Below are 19,111 nucleotides of genomic sequence, written 5' to 3'. Positions count from 1 at the left end.
GGGCTCCTGGGTAGCTCAGTCAGTTAAGTGTCTGCCTTCAGCTCAGGTCATGATCCCAGGATCCTGGGATTGAGCTCCGTGTCAGGTTCCCTGCTTAGCAGGGAGTCTGCTTCTCCCTCTACCCCCACCCCCACTCATGCTCTCTCTTTATCTCTCTCAAATAAATAAAATAAGTCTTTAAAAAATAAAATTCTAGATATTTTCAGAGGTATCATTTCTCTGACTTCAGGGGTAATGTTTCCTTTACCTTGTGGGTGGCATTTTTTCATAGTTCCTACATCATGTCCACCCCCCCATTTGTTCTTCCTTTTATAAAGTAAGATCTCTGTAGACTCAGTGCCAGCAATAGTTGTTCCTAATGGTACTAAGCTCTCTACTTGTGTAAAGGACGTATTTTCTTCTCAGATCTACAGTTAAATGGCAAATTAATATGCACACCTTTCTCTCTTAAGTCCCAGTTACTAGCAGGCATTTTACTTGGTACAGCTCTGCTGTCTTGGGGTGATGTTTTCTTTTGTAACTGCACCCTCATTCTTTGATACTGTCTTGAGAGAGTAGGTGAAAAAGTACAATTTGTCTTGTCTCTATCCTATCTGTAGCATTTATAATTGGAAATCCACTTTGTAGGATTCATTGTGCCACTACTGGTTTGCTCTTTGCTCTGTTATCTTATGAGCATTCTTTTCTAAATGGATGTAGAAAGATGGTGGACAGGGGAGTGAGCAAGAACAGAATTCTTTCGCTTTGTCATAAAGTAATACCTGGATGGTATTTGTTGGCTGTCAGGTTTTCTAGATGGTACACTCCCGAAGTCTCATGAGCTGGGAGACCAGAGAGTTATAAATTGTCTCCCCCCCCCGCCCCCACTTTTTTAGCCAGCCTGTTTTCATGTGGTGAGGCCTTGGTATTTATCAATAGCATGCCGCCAATCTATATAAAAATGTGAAGAATTATTTCACACTCTGCTGTTAGGGGTTTTAGTGGTGTTCAGTCAGGGTAAAATTTTTTCATGTGTGTTTATGTGTGTGTGTCTTTATAGACTTCAAAGGCTACACTGAATTATGCTGTTTGGACATAATTTGAAACCTGGAGTTGAATAAGGTTTATTTATCTGAAATTAAGCTGATTGGTTGAGTCCTCTCTAAGGATTGTCTCCTTTAGTTGCAATATTTGTCCTCTATCCTGATGTTATATTTTTCCTAGTTCTGCTTGCTTTTTCTCTTTCACTCTTATCTATAGTAAGATTTTTTCCCGCCAAAACAGTAGAATGACAAGGAATCCGTATTATTTTTAGTAGGGACAGGCCCTGTTCATAGAGGGCTTTCACAGCCTTTGCAAGTCCATGTTCTGAGTCTCTGATAATTCAAGAAGAAGCAAGGAGAAAGGGGGTATGAGTAAAGTTGTGCTAGAGCTTGAATCGGTATGTGCCAGGGCATGTATTGATTGAGGGAGGATTGCCAGCTGGCAGTGGTAGTAGAAATAAGTCTCTTGGGAATGGGAAACTAACTCTAGAGGATTCCTAGTTAAGACTTACACAGAATCTCCGGGCATTTGGAAATACTGTACTCTCCCCTGGGGAGATGGAAAGGGAATTAAGTTTTCCCTGGTCCAATGTGACTTGGTTAGAAATACAATTGAACCTGTTTGTCTTGTCCATTGTGATGTGATAGCCCCCTAGGAACAGTCTGTTTTGTGTGGGAGTTTATTTCAGGCTGTCTCCTTGCCTGTATTGTTTCCTTTAACAGCTCTTTAAATTTTCTTTTTCCAGCAATGATGTTGTCCACTGGGCATGTACTGACCAATGTGGCAGGTCTGAGAACATAGCTGAAGCTGAAAATAGGAAAGCTGGGGGCAAGGAAGAGCCTTGAATCTTGAGGTGGGACGTTGACTCTAAGATGTCCTTGAGCAGTGGAGCCTCCGGAGGGAAAGGAGTGGATGCAAACCCGGTTGAGACATACGACAGTGGGGATGAATGGGACATTGGAGTAGGGAATCTCATCATTGACCTGGACGCCGATCTGGAAAAGGACCAGCAGAAACTGGAAATGTCAGGCTCAAAGGAGGTGGGGATACCGGCTCCCAATGCTGTGGCCACACTACCAGACAACATCAAGTTTGTGACCCCAGTGCCAGGTCCTCAAGGGAAGGAAGGCAAATCAAAATCCAAAAGGAATAAGAGTGGCAAAGACACTAGCAAACCCACTCCAGGGACTTCCCTGTTCACTCCAAGTGAGGGGGCAGCTAGCAAGAAAGAGGTGCAGGGACGCTCAGGAGATGGTGCCAATGCAGGAAGCCTGGTTGCTGCTATTGCTCCCAAGGGCTCAGAGAAGGCCGCTAAGGCATCCCGCAGTATAGCCGGCTCCAAAAAGGAGAAGGAGAACAGCTCATCTAAGAGCAAGAAGGAGAGAAGCGAAGGATTGGGGACTTGTTCAGAAAAGGATCCTGGGGTCCTCCAGCCAGTTCCCTTGGGAGGACGGGGTGGTCAGTATGATGGAAGTGCAGGGGTGGATACAGGAACTGTGGAGCCACTTGGGAGTATAGCTATTGAGCCTGGGGCAGCGCTCAATCCTTTGGGAGCTAAACCGGAGCCAGAGGAAGGGGAGAATGAGTGTCGCCCGCTAAAGAAAGTCAAGTCTGAAAAGGTAAGAGGTGGCCAGATCTGGCTGCCTACTGCCAGTCAGAACTGCCCTGGACTAACCACCAAATGCTTTGTGCACTCTGTGGGAGGCTCATTAGTTTGTGGGTAATGACCAATTACAAGGTCAGAGCAGCTGGTAATGATAATGTGCTTTTGTTCCAAATTAGGGGATTCTCTACAGATTCATTAACAGCAGGCCTGGGCATTTGGGAGAATATCTATTGTTGGGGGCAGCTACTTGGTAGAATGAATTTTCTCTAAGTCAAGTTGAGAACCCGTCACCTCGTCCTTGTCCCACCCTCAGATACTTGTTGCTGGAGACTGGCATCAACCTTTATGTGGTCCCCAGCTTGCTGGTATTTCATCCTCAGAGTCATTGATAAACTTAGTAAGTTGATGATAGGCTTTCGATTGAGTGCTGTTCTTAATGGAATAAATGGCGCTGTTGTGTTTTTGGAAGAGAAAAGTTTAAATAAGTTCATGGTATGATATCTACCAAGTGTTCTATTGGTGGCTACCAACGAGCAAAGGGGCAGGTAAATAAGGGAGCAGGAGGTACTGACTGTACTAAGAGGTACGTAATCAGGCCTTATGAGTTAGTGTTGTGGCTGTGCATGTTTGGCCTTAAAAGAGATTCTTTGGCCACTAAAAGTATAGTTCGTGGCCAAGTATCTCCCTCAACTATTGGTGATCAAAGTGTCCTGGTGGTTTAATAGCTGCCAAACAGTGTAATGATACCTTACCTTCTGCTTGAGTTGGAAGGACAGGTGCTTGCAGCCCCAGGAGGGGCTCTCCTCCTCTGGGAAGATGGTCTTAGTTCATGTCTCAGGAAATAGAGCTTGCAGGGCTGGAGCAGAGTAGGTGTGAGTGTAGGGTCAGCTCAGGCTGCCTTAAACTTCAGTAGCTTACAATTTCCTGCAAAGTGGCCGGCCTGATGATGAGCTCTTCATGGGCTCTTGATTTTTCCGTTCTGTGTTTTGCTCACCCTGTGCTTTCAGCTGACCCCAGCAGATGCAGTATAAATTGGTTTCTCTGTAATTACATCAGCTGCAACAGGGAATACCTATTTCCATATGTAAGTTTAATAAATAGAGGCTGCATGTGTATGTTTGTGTGGTGGTGCCCTCTCCGTGCCTGGATTCCAGTGGTAGCTTGTGCTTTCTTTGCTGTAGGTATTTTGGTCTTTGCCTCCGGCACATCTGTAGCTCTTAGCAACATCTGGGCTTCCCTGGTAACAGGGCTGTGAATTTTCTTCCACTAATAACACAATGGTTCATTCCCTTTCACCAGAGGCAGCTGCCAGAGAGAAGCTGCCTATGTTTAGGTGACAGATGCTATAGTCCACCTCAGCAGCGTCAAGTTCCAGCTGGCTACTGGCATGGCTCGTCCTGTGCTGGCTGTGATTTACCATTTTCTCTGGGGTGCAGATGGATAATACTGTTTTAAAGAGGCCTAGGAGTACCAGGAGTTCTTGCTTCTGTTCCAGGCCCATTAGACTGTTCCCTACATCTGGCTGCAATAAACTCTTGCCATATATCCATGTTCATAATTATTGTTCTTCCTGTGCTGAAAAGTGGCCACTTCTTTTTTTTTTTTTTTAAGATTTATTTATTTATTTGACCAAGAAAGAGCACACATGCATGCACAAGTCGGGGGAGCAGCAGGCAGAGGGAGAGGGAGAAGCAGGCTCCCCATGGATCAGGGAGCCTAATTCGGGGCTCTATCCCAGGACCCTGGAATCATGACCAGAACCAAAGGCAGACACTCAACCGACTGAGCCACCCAGGCTCTCCGAAAAGTGGCCACTTCTGAGAGTGGACTTCATTTTCCTTTTTGTTTAGAACTCTTGACTGATGTTGCATGCAGTCTTGTAGGCCCAGTAGTCATCTGCAGGCGAAAGGATTAATGATGCTGAGCTTCCTGCTGGATTTAAGTCTAAATGTCCATGATAGTCTCCAACAGAGTAGCAAATGGAACCCGTTTTCTCTTGGAGGTCCAGCGACCAATTGGGTGGCTGCCCTTCAGATTATAATTCGGCTGAAAGATGCGGCGTATTCAGCTAAGAAAACACCTTGGTGCCAGGGAGGTTTGCCCCTTCATAATGTACCTGTGGTATATAAGCCTTGTCTCCCAAGGAGACTGACAGTGGGGCAATGGAATGAGAGAGAAAAGGGAGAAAGACCACTTCAGTTTTTGAAAGAAAGATAAAATTGCTGGGAAGTACTTTTAGAAGCAGAAAGTTGCTGTGCAGCTTGATGTTACTATAAGCCAAAACCTGGTTTCTCAATTCTTTCCCTGTTCCCTCAACCCTTTTGAACAGTCTGGTTCTGGGGTTCCTTTCCATAAAGCCTTTGTTCATTGAAATAATTATTTAAATAAATGTTTGGAAGTTGCTAGGAGATGAAAACACTGTGCAGGGAGAGAATGTTTCTGGAATGGGAGGAGGGGAAGACTTAAGGGAAAAGAAGGCTAGGAATCTTAGAGCAAATCAACTTTTGGGAAACAAGGACTCCAGGGTTTAGGGCATAATAGGGGCTCAGTGATGGTTACTACTATAGCTTATATGTTAAGGCTTTGAAAACTTTTAAGATTTTCTCTCTGAGATAATGGGCTTGCCTATGCCTCGATCAGTTTGGAATGTTCCTTCTATGTGGGGTCTATATGAACCAATAGAACTAAAAGAGCAAAACACATGTTTTGATATAATCTGGGAATTATATACTTTGAGCTGGCAGCTCTCAGGAAGAAAGAAAACTCGTAAAATTTGGGAAATGTCTTGACTGATGTCTTGCCCTAACCATGTCTGCCTACCCCCTCACCACCACCTTGGAAATAGGGGAGAAGACAAATAGAGTTTGTGGTGTAGGTTGGAATTGTCACATGTCTACCACTAGCTAATGAGGGAGATTTGAGTATTCAAATTATCTACCTGAGGACCTTCTCATCTAGGTAGGTATCTTAGGTCGTGGATGAGGGAATTTCCTATCAGCCAAGGATGTGAATTTCCCTTCATGGAATCCTACTTAGGCTCCACCACACCTTTCTCTGGAAGGGCTCACTGTGCTGTTTCCCAGAGTTCTAAGAGACCAGAAATGGCTCTTAGCAACTGCTGCTGCCCTGAATTGTTATTGAACACTCCTGCTCATACTTCCTGCCCGCTGAAGAGATGGGGGAGGGAATGTTGAGGAATAAACAAGACAGAGCTTTTTGGCTCCTGCCTGTTCCCTTGCCTCTGGTTTGATTGATAGATTGTTAAGTTAGGGATGGAAGGGGAGAAAGGGTGCCTGCCTGAATGTTCCAAGCTTAGAGTTTAGTGCTTGCATTGCCACTCTGACAGGCAAGAAAAAAAGAATTTACAAACCACAGAAGGCAGTGATGTATCTGTGCTGAGTCTGCCCTGCAGTACAGACTCCTGTCAGAGTCAGGGCTTAAGCCAGGAATTTAAGGTGAGACTCATTTTTTCAAATCATGTATAGTAACCAGTAGGCTCTATTGGCTAAAGGATCTAGAGGTTTGCAGCCAGAAGCTCCTCTGGCCCTTTTTAGCAGCTGTTTTTGATCTTGCAAGGTAGGAACAGTCTGCAGTCGTTTCCCCCCGCCCCGCCCCGTTTTGGGTCTCAGCTTCTGCTACTCTCAGCCGAGCCCCTGCGTATATTACCACTTCCCCCCTTAGTTTAGGATACCAAAAAAAAACCAAAAAAAAAAAAAAAAACCCACCCCATTAAGTGTGCTCTTTGCTCTTTCCCCTCATCATGCTTGCTATCATATCCTGTGTTCTAAGAGCATCTTCCTTTGCCCTTGGTTTTGTTTTCCTGCCCTAGTTTATGCCTCCCAGCTCAGTTCTCTCGTGTTAAAATCCCTCATTGCCCAGTCAAGGTCGGGTCTCTTTTTTTCCTTCTGATCCAAGGCTTTCTCTCTCAAAGCCTTCCTCCTTCACTAGCTGTTTTTTCTCAGCTATTGATGGTGTAGCAGTCAGCCATGCTTCCTGAAGCCAAATGCCCTCAAGCATTTTCCTACATGGAAAAAATTAAAAAGTTGATATTTCTGTGGGACAGAGATGCAACAGAGCCTGAGCTTAATTTATTTTTCTTCAGTAGCTCTGTTTTCCATCTGTGTGTTGTAATTCAAGGAGGGCCCACAGAAAAATTATCTTGTCCAATCTCCTCATTTTATGGAAGAAGAAACTAAGACCAGGGAGGTCATGTGACTTGCCTAGGCTCTCATGGTAGTCGGTAACAAAGCCAGGCTTAGAAACCAGTTTTTTGGTGACCGAGTTCTTATGGCATATTTTTACTCTGGGGTTATTAAGAAGTCTTCAGCTGTTATGAGGGATTCTCTTTTTTCCACTCTAAAAACTACCTTAGAAACACTGGATGTGAATTCCCAGATACTCTTGAAACTGTTTTCGTTGTTTTTCATACTGCTTTTAACATTGTAGATGCTTAGTAAACAAAGGATCCTTGAGTTTAGGTTTCTTTGGTATGATGACAGTGTTTGCAAAGAACTATTTACAGCTGGTGTTAAACCTATCCTATTAGCCTATTATATATAAAAAGGGAAAGTTACTTTTTTTTTTTTTTAAAGATTTTATTTATTTATTTGACAGAGATAGAGACAGCCAGCGAGAGAGGGAACACAAGCAGGGGGAGTGAGAGAGGAAGAAGCAGGCTCATAGCGGAAGAGCCTGATGTGGGGCTAGATCCCAGAATGCCGGGATCACGCCCTGAGCCGAAGGCAGACGCTTAACCGCTGTGCCACCCAGGCGCCCCGGGAAAGTTACTTTTTAAACTGCTACTTTGAGCTTGGTTTTGTGTGTGTGTGTGTTTTCTGGAATATTGCATTCAAATTTCCATTCTTGGACATGTCACTAGTAGGCAGACCTTAAATGTATTGTGAATATTAACAGTTCATAAAGACATGATATATACTGTTGAATGCCATTTATCCAGTACATTAACTGAGTGCATTTTATTTATTTTTATTAAAAAATTTTTATTGAGGTATAGTTGACAATTGAGTGCATTTTAGATTCCAGGTATTTTGCTTGGTGCTCAGTATATACTAGTGAATAAAACAGAGAAGTTTCGTGCTCTTTGGATCTTATAGTTGACCATCTATAGTAGAGTCCCTAAAAGTGTGGCCCGTAAAACCATGTGTATCACATCACCCGAGTGTCAAAATGCAGATTCTTGACCCTTACCCAGTTCTAAATAAGTTACAGGAGTAGGGGCCCAAAACTCTTCCAGAAATCTCTCCAGATAATCGCTATGTACTTTAACATTTGAGAACCATTGTGAATTTTCTTTTTCAGCTGAGAATTGGGAACCACTTCTGACATAAAACGCTAGCTTTCTTTCTAAACTTAAAAATTCACATCAACTTTTACGTATAACTTAGTGGTTAAGAGTATAAACTCTGGAGCCAGACTACCTGATTTGTATCCCAGCTTTGCCACTTATTAACTGAGTGATCTTGAGGAAGTTCCTTAACTGCTCTACCTCAGTTTTTTTCACCTGCAAAATAAGGAAAACAGTAGTTCCTACGTAGGGTTGTTATGAGATTAAATTAGTTAATGCATATAAAACATTTTGAACAATGTGTGGCATTCATTAGGAAGCATTCAATAAATATTAGAAAAACATGATGTAAAATATGTCTCAGTCTGCCCTAGGCAATAATGGGCTGAAATATAACCACATTCCACCTTTATAGGAAGCCCAGTATAAATAGATAAACATGTTGACTAAGATTTTGAGCACTGTGTGTGGTCAGAAGAAGATCCAAACCTGGGTTGGGAAATTTTCGTGCTGGTGATGGGTTCTAAAGCTCCTGATATTTATAGTGGGGTTTGGAGAAGGGGAGAGACTGAAAATTGGCTTTAAAAGATCTTGAAGTAGCCTGTTGAATTTCACATTTCATATAAATTGAGTTTCCTTTCTGGCCATATCCCTGATAGGGGTTTGGTATGTTGGATAGATGTTATTGTGGGTTTGCCTGGCTGTGCAATCTCATCATGTATGCTGGAAGAGCACTAAATGCTTTTTGTCTCTACACAAGAGTGCATGGAAAATCTAAGTCCCAGTTCTTAATCTTCCTCCCCCAGTGCGAACTTGTATTTTTGCCATTTGGGTATAAGAGCTTTTACCAGCAGAGCTCATCCAGGGAGGCAGCAGGGCTTGGGCTTTCAGGCTGGAGGTGGCAGTAACATACACAGCTGAGATCCTGCCACTGCTGGCTGGCCGAGCCCTCCTCTCTGTGGTTTTCACTCTTCAAGCCATGCTTGAGTAACCCGCCTCCAGAGCTGCTGACAGGGCCGTGTTCAGAGGCCTTGGAAATTACACTGTTCATTTCCTTATCATCCCCTGACCTGCAGTGCAGAGCCTTCTGGTGCAGGAACAAGGCAGAAAAAAATCCAGACGGCTCCCAGCCAGCATGTGTCAAGGGCTACAAAGAAGGAAATTGGACTTGCTCACTTCAAAACCATGGGGTTAGGCTTTGATTTTTGGTTCCTGCCGAGAGTTATTTGTGTGTGTGTGCACGCGTGTTCTATCTCTATGTATATGTATAGAATGAGTCTGCGTGGCAGAGCTGTACAGGAGGAGCATCTGAAAGTAGAGAGCAGAGGGAAGATTGCTTTTTCTCTTCGGCTAATTTCCCAGTTGTGCCATTGGGATGGAACTGGAAGGATTAGCATCAGGAAGGTGCCAAGCCATATTAATATTTTAAAATATATTTCTCTTGGTACAGTTTAGTCATGGTTGACAGCACCCACCTAAGTAAGAAGTTTCCCTGGCAGGCTGAAGAGACATTTTTAACAAATCCTATGCTTGAAGTCATTCATCCTAGATGACATTGACATAATCAGTGTTTAAGCTGCCTGAGAAAGGATAAAGTTTGGATCAGTCTTGCTTAAGAAGAACAGCTCTTTGAGATGGAGGATAGTGTGACAAAAGAGAGATAGACAAAAGGAATTTATAGCATTTTGAGATTTTCTGTTTATAGGGCAAAATTCTATTATATTTTTAGAACCTGTCCTCGATTTTTTAGTATTACAAAACAATCTACCTCCTTTTTCTTTTGGCGTGTCTCTGGCCCTAGGACACCGAAAGGAAACACTTTCAGGCTGAAGAAGTAAAATGTGGATGGTGACAGGCCCTTGAGCAGAATTTTACAGTCATTCTGTTCTTAATTTTCCTTTTTTGGATTTCTACTATCTTAATGTCATTGATGATATTGGGGCCTTTGCGAAGTGGGGGAAAAAAGAAGTCTTAGCTTTCAGACCCTGGAGGTTTTTTTAAGTTCTAAGTGTCTCTCTTGTTAGAAGTACTCTGTAGAGAAGTGTTTTCACATGAGAAAATGATAGCTAAGGTGAGAGGGGATTACTTCCTTTTAACCTTTTTATAAAGCAGTAGTCCCTGTACCAGCAGCAGCAGCATCTGGGAACTTGTTAGAAATTCAGACGAGATTGGGCACATTCAGGGTGGTATGGCCGTAGACTAGAAATTCAAATATCAGGGGCGCCTAGGTGGCTCAGCCATTAAGCGTCTGCCTTTGGCTCAGGTCATGATCCCAGGGTCCTGGGATGGAGCCCCACATCGGGCTCCCTGCTCGGCGGGAAGCTTGCTTCTCCCTCTCACACTGCCCTTGCTTGCGTTCCCTGTCTCGCTGTCTCTCTCTGTCAAATAAATAAATAAAATCTTAAAAAAAAAAAAAGAAGAAGAAGAAATTCAAATATCAGGACCCATCCCAGACCCCCAAAACAGAAACTCTGGGGTTGAGGCCCAACAATTTGTGTTTTAACATTAGCTCTTTCTTTGACCATGTTACACACCAAAGTTTAAGATCTGCTGTCATAGAGCACCTTCACCTTTTATTTTATTTGTTTATTTTTAAAGATTTTGTTTATTTGTCAGAGCTCAGACGCAGGGGGAGTGGCAGGCAGAGGGAGAAGCAGGCTCCCTGGTGAGCAAGGAGCCTAGTGCGGGACTCAATCCCAGGACCTTGGGATCATGACCTGAGCCAAAGGCAGATGCTTAACCGACTGAGCCACAGGCATCCTGCACCTTCCCTTTTTAATAACGAGGATCAAATTGGAAGGAATACCTAAGGGTTTGGGACTTTGAGAGCAGTAGAGATATTTAAAATATTTAACTTTTCTGAGCTTCTTTTCTCATCTGTAATGTGGAACTGACCTTATTGTGAGGATTAGATCAGATAAAGAACATTAAGCACCCAGCACAGTGGTTACCATGTTGTAACTACGCAGTGAATGTTAGCTGTTGCTATTATAATGTTGTTAGTTATGAGATACAAGGTCATTGTGAAATTAAGATGAAAGGATATCTATAGAGATTCTAAAGAGTTAAGCACCTGAAGGTTTGGGAAAAGAATGAGTTTACGATAGCTTATATTTTAACTCCTGGTTTCCAGGAAGGCTTGAGGAGAGAGAGATTGATTCAGAGCATTTGAAGCTATTGAGGTTTGGAGTTATAGTGTTTGATTGATTAGTTTGGAAGTGTTTGTTGGATTCCTTTTGGTACAGGGCTGATCTCTGGTTGAAGAACCGTGGCTCTTGGGGCACCTGAGTGTCTCAGTCGGTTAAGCATCTACCTTCGGCTCAGGCCATGATCTCGAGGTCCTGGGATCAAGCCCCACATCAGGTTCCCTGCTCAGCGGGGAGTCTGCTTTTTCCTCTCCCTCTGCCTCTCTTCCGACTGGTGCTTTCTTTCTCAAATAAATAAAATCTTAAAAAAAAAAAAAAGAACTATGGCTCTTGCTTAGCTGTTTCCCATTAAAGTCAGGTTTTTTGGTATATATTCAGACCTTCTGAACTATTTTTCTAAGGATTGAAATGAATGTAACATGACTGCTTTAGTTCAGAAAGTTTTTTTCCCTTTTGTTAATCCTTAAGGAGTACAGACTTTAGCCTCTTTTTTTTTTTTTTTAAGATTTTATTTATTTGACCGAGAGAGACAGCCAGCGAGAGAGGGAACACAAGCAGGGGGAGTGGGAGAGGAAGAAGCAGGCTCATAGTGGAGGAGCCTGATGTGGGGCTCGATCCTAGGACTCCAGGATCATGCCCTGAGCCAAAGGCAGACGCTTAACAACTGAGCCACCCAGGCGCCCCCAGACTTTAGCCTTTTAAAGGATTAAGAGCTACAGGTTGTCTGAACAGTAGAAGAAGAATGAGGATTAAGGTACTTCTTTTTGTGAATTTGTTACTAGCTGCAGTAAATAAAAAGGCAGTTCTTAGATTTTTGGTAGTCAGTTTTCAACTTGAAATATTGTCCATTGGGAAAGTACAATTTGACTGTGTGCCTGAAAAATACACTAATTGAATATTTTTAAATTTGAGACCGTTGGATTCCAGCCCTAATAGCAAATACTGTATTGTGTTTAGATGAGCCAGACCTGGCCATTAAACTTTTTGTCTTTTTTTTTTTTAATTAAGGAATGATTGACATAATATATTAGTTTCAGGTGTACAACATGATGATTCAGTATTTGTATATACTGCAAAATGATCACCACAATAAGTCCAGTTAACATCTATAACTACATAAAGTTACAAAAATCTTTTTCTTCTGATGAGAACTTTCAAGATTTATTCTCCTAGCTACTTTCAAATCTGTAATACAGTATTATTAACTATGGTCACCATGCCATACATTACTTATATCCCCATGGCTTATCCATTTTATAACTGGAGATTATACCTTTTGACCTTTTTCACCCATTTCACCCACTCCTCACTCCTCACCTCAGGCAACCACCGATCTGTTCTCTATATCCATGAGCTTGGATGGTTTTTTGTTTTGTTTTGTTTAAATTCCACATATAGGGGTGCCTGGGTGGCTCAGTCCGTTGAGTGTCTGACTTCTGGGTTCGGCTCAGGTCATGATCTCAGGGTCATGAGATCAAGCCCTGCATTGGGCTCTGCACTGGGCATGGAGCCTGCTTAAGAGTGTCTCTCTCCCTCTCCCTCTTCCCAACACCCGCGTCCCCCACGCCACTCATGCATGCATGCGTCCTCTCTCTCTCAAAAAAAATAGATTCCACATATAAGTGAGATCATATAGTATTTATCTTTTTCTGACTTATTTCACTTACTGTAATGCCCTCAAGGTCCCTCTGTGTAGTTGTAAATGGCAAGATTTCACTTTTTTTTATGAATGAAAAATATTCCATTTTATATACATATACTCATGCCAGATTTTCTTATCCATTCATCCACTGGTGGACATTTAGGTTGTTTCCATGTCTTGGCTATTGTAAATAATGCTGCAGTGAACATGGGTATGCATATATCTTTTCAAATTAGTGTTTTTGTTTTCTTTGGGTAAATATCCGCAAGTAGAATTGCTGGATTGTATGGGAGTTCTATTTTTAGTTTTTTGAGGAAACTATTTTCCATAGTGTCTGCACTAGTTTACATTCCTACAGTAGTGCACAAGGGTTTCTTATGCTCCACAACCTCACCAACACTTATTTCTTACCTTTTTAATAATAGCTCTTCTAACAGGCATGAGGTCATACCTTATTGTGGTTTTGATTTGCATTTCCCTGATGATTAATGACTTTGAACATCTTTTCATGTACCTGTTGGCCATCTGTATGTCTTCTGTTGGCCTCCATTTTTGTTATTTGGTTCTTTTTTTTTTTTTGTAAAGATTTTATTTATTTATTCGACAGAGATAGAGACAGCCAGCGAGAGAGGGAACACAAGCAGGGGGAGTGGGAGAGGAAGAAGCAAGGCTCACAGCAGAGGAGCCTGATGTGGGACTTGATCCCATAACGCCGGGATCACGCCCTGAGCCGAAGGCAGACGCTTAACCGCCGTGCCACCCAGGCGCCCCTGTTATTTGGTTCTTGACATCATAAAAAGTTTTTTTGTAAACTGGTACCCAGCCCACTCAACTCAGAGTTGATATTTCCTATTAGATATGTTTCTTCAGAAGTTAAGTATTTAACTCTTCACTGAATTAATCCTTAGTGATCATCATACACCAAGCAAAGTAATGTGAGGTTTAGAGAAATTAACATTCAAGTTGAAGAGTCTCTTAGTGTGGAGGCTTCTCTACTGGAGGTGCATATCAGAATTATTTTGGAACTTCCACAAAGGTAAAAGTGCCCTACTGAAGTGGAATCTTTAGAGCTGGGGAGTGCAAGCATGTACATATTTTTTAAAACTTTGGTGGATGCTTTTCATGTGCCTCTTTGTTAAAAACCACTATCATTGTGGAAGTTGTCCTTGGTTTTTTTTTTTTTTTTTTTTGCCATTTCCAGATGGAACTATGCATTGCACTTTAGATATCATCTGATTCTAAGATTCTCCTCCAACTCTCCTTTTTCATTTCTCAATCATTGTGTTGAGGTCAGTCATTTCAGAATACAGCTATAACGAATCTGACTTCTTATTCCCTTAATTAGGAGAACTAATTCCTGAATTTCTGATAGTTATAGTTTTTAAAGGAGGACATCCATATCAGTGTTACTAATTCAATTTTAAATTATCGTTCCAGAATTTTTAAGGCAAATTTGAGCAAAATTCTTTTTTGAAGATTTTATTTATTTATTTATGTATTTGTTTATGAGAGAGAGAGACCGTGTGAGCAGGGGGAGGAGCAGAGGGAGAAGCAGATTCCCTGCTGAGCAGGGAGTTGGATGTGGGGCTTGGTCTCAGGACCCTGAGACCATGACCTGTGCTGAAGGCAGATGCTTAACTGACTGAGTCATCTGGGTGCCCCAAATTTGAGCAAAATTCTTATGACTAGATATATTTGCCATATAGGCAACTTGAGATATTTTTAAAAAATATAAATAGAAGGGAGTAGAAGACAGGTTTAGATAAATGTATTGCTAATCCAAAAGCAGTCTATTTTCTAATCTATTTGTGAAAGTATTTCTGTGTTTATTAGACCATTGGTGTTCATAATTTTCTGGAAATTCATGGCATCACAGAATAAAATAATGTAGCTGTCCAATAACGACCGTATTCCTGAGCATGTTTCTGGTCACATTCAAATTTAACATGCTGTTTTAGGAAGAGAGAACATCACCTGACATAAACAGTAGAAGTCCCCCAAGTTCTTTGCTTCTTAAATAAACACGTACTATTTCTTTGAAGTCAATAAGAGAATTAAAGTATTTCTCTTTGTATGAGTACAAAGTATTTCCCTGCTGGGATTTTAAGTCTCATACCTAAGAAAGAATAATTAGAATGCTACAGTTGTTATCAGAGATGAACACATACTTGAATATGCTGCAAACTCAGTTAAAAACATCATGGAATGACATATTTTGGCCAAAACTATAATTTTATAGCCTTAAATTCTCATATAATAAAATTTAAAATATGGTTTTTAATCCTGGTACATGTATTACCTGTGCTCTTAGAATTTATATTGATCCGTACTTCAGGTGGATCTCTCTAGGTTTTGGAGTATTTCAAATATATATACCACTGAATAGGAAGAGAAAAAATGGCAAATCTGGGGAAGAAGTCATCATATGATGTGACTACACATTTATATACACCATATTAGGTTAGATCTTAAATCCGTCAGTATGCAGATTCCTAAACATCTGGTGGAGTGTCTGTTTTAGATAAAATATGCCATAAGGCATTTTTCATTTTGCTTATACATATGTGCTTAGATTGAAAATTTGGAGACTTGAAATCAAACAAGCTGATTGCTTATTACAATTTCAGAAAGAGGCTGAGAAGTTTTTTCATTTTTGTTTGTGTCTGCTATCTTTCCTATCCTTTCCCTTCCCTTTCAAGGATTAGGTTCTAAAGTCAGGGTATGAAGCACTTGATCAGAAAATATTCTTGAGGGCACCTGGGTGGCTCAGTTGGTTGGACGTCTGCCTTCGGCTCAGGTCATGATCCCAGGGTTCTGGGATCAAGTCCCTCATCAGGCCGCCTTCTCCCTCCTCTGCCTCTCTCTCTCTCTCTGTCTCTCATGAGTAAATAAATAAAATCTTAAAAAAAAAGAGAGAGAAAATAGTCTTGAAAATTACTTTGGCTGTCCCCATGTTGGAGATTGACATACTGGCTTCATAAATTCAACACAAACAAGTTTTTCTCCAGCATTGAAACCATTACTTTTTCAGTTTGAGGTCTCATTTAAAATCTGGCTTGTGTTTAAGGACTGTATTGATGAAAAATATGTATTCATAGATACTAGAGTTCCCCTAGCCCTAGCTAAATACTTACACTGTGAGAGGCGCATGGGATTGGAAACCAGGTAAATGAACAGACAGTTCAAGTCTCCCCTCTCTGGCTCCCTCCAGAGGGTATACCCAATGAGTGGAATAACTGTGAGGCCCAAACCATTCAGATCGTTCTTTCTTTTCTTTTTATTGCCAGCCACATATAGTTTATTTGGTTATGTTAAATGTATATATCTAGTTATCTGTTTAGTATACAAAGGTATTTTATGATAGAGGAAATTTCGGGGTGCAGATTCTCTCTGTAATGGAAATTTACAGGTCCTTGGATTGAACCCAGCTTAATATAATGAATATTCTTTTTAGCATTTACTTTTCAAGTCCAACTTTAATGTTCCCCACAATAACCACAAATTCTTTCTCTTTAGGCTCCCTTGGTCTTCTGTATGGTAGCCTCAGGTCTTACCCTTGAGTTAAACAAGGGTCATCTATAGGCAAAGGGAAGAACAGAGCTATTCTCTTCTTACCAGCGTAAATATCCCTAAGCCTAGTGCCTCTTAGGCTTAGTGCCTTTGGTAACTTCTCTAAGTTACTCTTCACTTTCTATCCTTTTCTGACTTTCAGCTAAACCATGTTTGAAAAAAAAAAAAAAAATCCTGTCTTTTAAATTATTTTTTTGTTACTTGTGAGGCTCTTACATTTGTTATTGGTCCTGTCTTGACCAGGTGGGATTATGGTTAGTTATACAGATTTAGAGAGGTCTTTTCTTCTTCCTCCTCCCCTATTGAAAATAATTAACCAGAAAAAAGTAACTGTGTTTTATGTTCTACATGGGCATTTGTTACATTCTGGGCACAGCATTGGTTTTATCAAGAAAACCACTGTACTATTGACAATGAGGTTTTACTCATTCTTTGAAATTGCTATTAAGCTACTGCTTAGCTACTGTTTAGAGATAGCCCTGCTGTGAATAGTATACCTTATTTGAAAGCTTGGTGCCAGTGCTATGGTTTTAGTTGTGAACTAGTGGCAGCTCTTGGACAGAACATTGCACCTGCCCTATGGGACAGGATAAACAGAAGTTTTCATGTTGAAGAACTAAGTAAAAATTATTCTATTTAAAAAAAAAAATTTCTGGTAGGGGCGCCTGGGTAGCGCAGTTGTTAAGCATCTGCCTTCGGCTCAGGGCGTTCTCCCGGCGTTCAGGGATCAAGTCCCACATCAGGCTCCTCGGCTGGGGGCCTGCTTCTTCCTCTCCCACTCCCCTGCTGTGTTCCCTCTCTCGCTGGCTGTCTCTCTGTCACATAAATAAATAAAATCTTAAAAAAAAGTTCTGGTAAAAGCTTGTCCAAATGAACTGATGACAGCCTGAGAAGTATGTTTGGAGGATAGTGGCAGTGAATACATAGTGGTGTTGGGCTTTGTGATGTGGGGAATGGGTGCTTGAATATAAACTTTGATGGTTTGTTTTTACTTTTATTTTTATTTTTTTAATTAAAGGTTTTATTTATTTATTTTAAAGAGAGGAAGAGTGCGCTAGTGGGGGAGAAGAGCAGAGGGAGAGAGAGTAGGAAAGAATCTCGAGCAGACTCCACCCTGAGCGTGGAGCCCAACTTGGGGCTCAGTCCCACAACCCTGAGATCGTGACCTGAACCAAAATCAGGAGTCAGAGGCTCAACCAACCGAGCCACCCAGGTGCCCCTGTTTTTATTTTTAACAACAACAACAAACTAACCTTAGTACTTTCCCCACCGCCTGTTTACTTGCTATTGGTAAGACAATGGCAAATGACTGGTTTATCTTTAGAAAGGGTTTTGACTAGGGATTTGAGATTAGGATAGATTAGGAGTTGATAGCAAGTAATGATGTCTTTGGTCTAAATAATAGCTCCCAAGAAACAAGCAGTACTATTTTTTTTTTTTTAAGATTTTATTTATTTGACAGAGAGCACAAGCAGGGGGAGCAGCAGGCGGAGGAAGAGGGAGAAGCAGGCCCCTGCTGAGCAGGGAGCCTGATGTGGGGCTCGATCCCAGGACCCTGGGATCATGATCTGAGCCGAGAGCAGACACCTAGCCAACTGAACCACCCAGGAGCCCCACAAATAGTACTTTTATTTTATTTATTTATTTATTTTTAAAGATTTATTTATTTATTTATTTATTTGACAGAGAGAGACAGCCAGCGAGAGAGGGAACACAAGCAGGGGGAGTGGGAGAGCAAGAAGCAGGCTCCCAGCAGAGGAGCCCGAAGCAGGACTCGATACCAGGACCCCGGGATCACGCCCTGAGCCAAAGGCAGATGCTTAACGACCGAGCCACTCAGGCGCCCCACACAAATAGTACTTTTAAAGGAAACTTAGATTTTAGTGTGGTGCTCATTTAATAAAACTTACCTTTTTTTTTTTTTTAAGATATTGGGGGGGGACAGAGGGAGAGGGAAAGAGAGAATCTTTTTTTTTTTTTTTTTAAAGATTTATTTGGAGAGAGAGAATGAAAGCACAGGATGGGGGTGGGGAGAGAGACAGAGGGAGAGACTCTCAAGCAGACTCCCCACTGAGTGTGGAGCTCGATGCAGGGCTCAATCCCACAACACTGAGATCATTACCTGAGCCTAAATCAAGAGTCAGGGGCTTAACTGACTGAGCCATCCAGGTACCCCGGAAGAAAAAGAATTTTAAGCAGGCTTCATCCCGGTGTGGAGCCCGATGTGGGGCTCCATCTCACGACCCTGAGATCATGACCTAAGCTGAAATCGAGAGTTGGATGCTCAACTGACTGAGCCACCTACGTGCCCCTTTAAGATTTTATTTTTAAGTAGTCTCTACATCCATTGTGGGGCTTTAATTTACAACAGTGAATCAAGAGTCGCATGCTCTACTGACTGAACCAGCCAGGCACCCCTAAAAAATTATCTTTTCTTAAATATTCTTTTATTGATCGTATCTTAGGGATGGTTTCTTACTACATTTCCCCTGCATATATGTTTCTGTATCTTTCTTTCTTTTTTTTTTGTTTGAAAGACCAGAGAACTTTATTATTATTTTTTTAAGATTTTATTTGAGTGAGAGCAAGGGAGGGAGAGAGAGCACAGAGGGAGAGGGAGAAGCAGACCACCTATGGGGCAGGGAGCCCGACGTGGGACTCAATCCCAGGACCCCGAGATCATGATCTGAGCAGAAGGCACATGCTTAACTGGCTGAGTCACCCAGGCACCCCTGTTTCTGTATCTTTCAAAACCATTTCCAAAGTTTGGGGCACCTGGCTGGCTCAGTCTGAGAAGTGTGTGACTCTTGATCTCAGTT

General features: G+C 41.8%; 1 protein-coding gene across 4 annotated transcripts in view; it reads left to right on the top strand.

The window, feature by feature from the left end:
* The first annotated feature begins 1,768 nt into the window (after window positions 1–1,768).
* The window catches only part of ZNF609 (zinc finger protein 609), a 192,903-nt gene continuing 175,560 nt past the window's right edge, over window positions 1,769–19,111 (top strand). For all 4 annotated transcript variants that reach the window (XM_034660832.1, XM_034660830.1, XM_034660831.1 and 1 more), the window contains exon 1: window positions 1,769–2,642. In XM_034660832.1, coding sequence (XP_034516723.1) covers window positions 1,896–2,642 — 747 coding nt within the window. In that variant the 5' untranslated portion in view covers window positions 1,769–1,895. The remainder of the gene's footprint in view (window positions 2,643–19,111) is intronic.

Source organism: Ailuropoda melanoleuca, chromosome 5 (genome assembly GCF_002007445.2).
Source record: "Ailuropoda melanoleuca isolate Jingjing chromosome 5, ASM200744v2, whole genome shotgun sequence".
Taxonomy (NCBI): domain Eukaryota; kingdom Metazoa; phylum Chordata; class Mammalia; order Carnivora; family Ursidae; genus Ailuropoda; species Ailuropoda melanoleuca.
The sequence above is the reverse complement of the archived record's forward strand: the minus strand, read 5'-3'. Positions and strand labels throughout refer to the sequence as shown.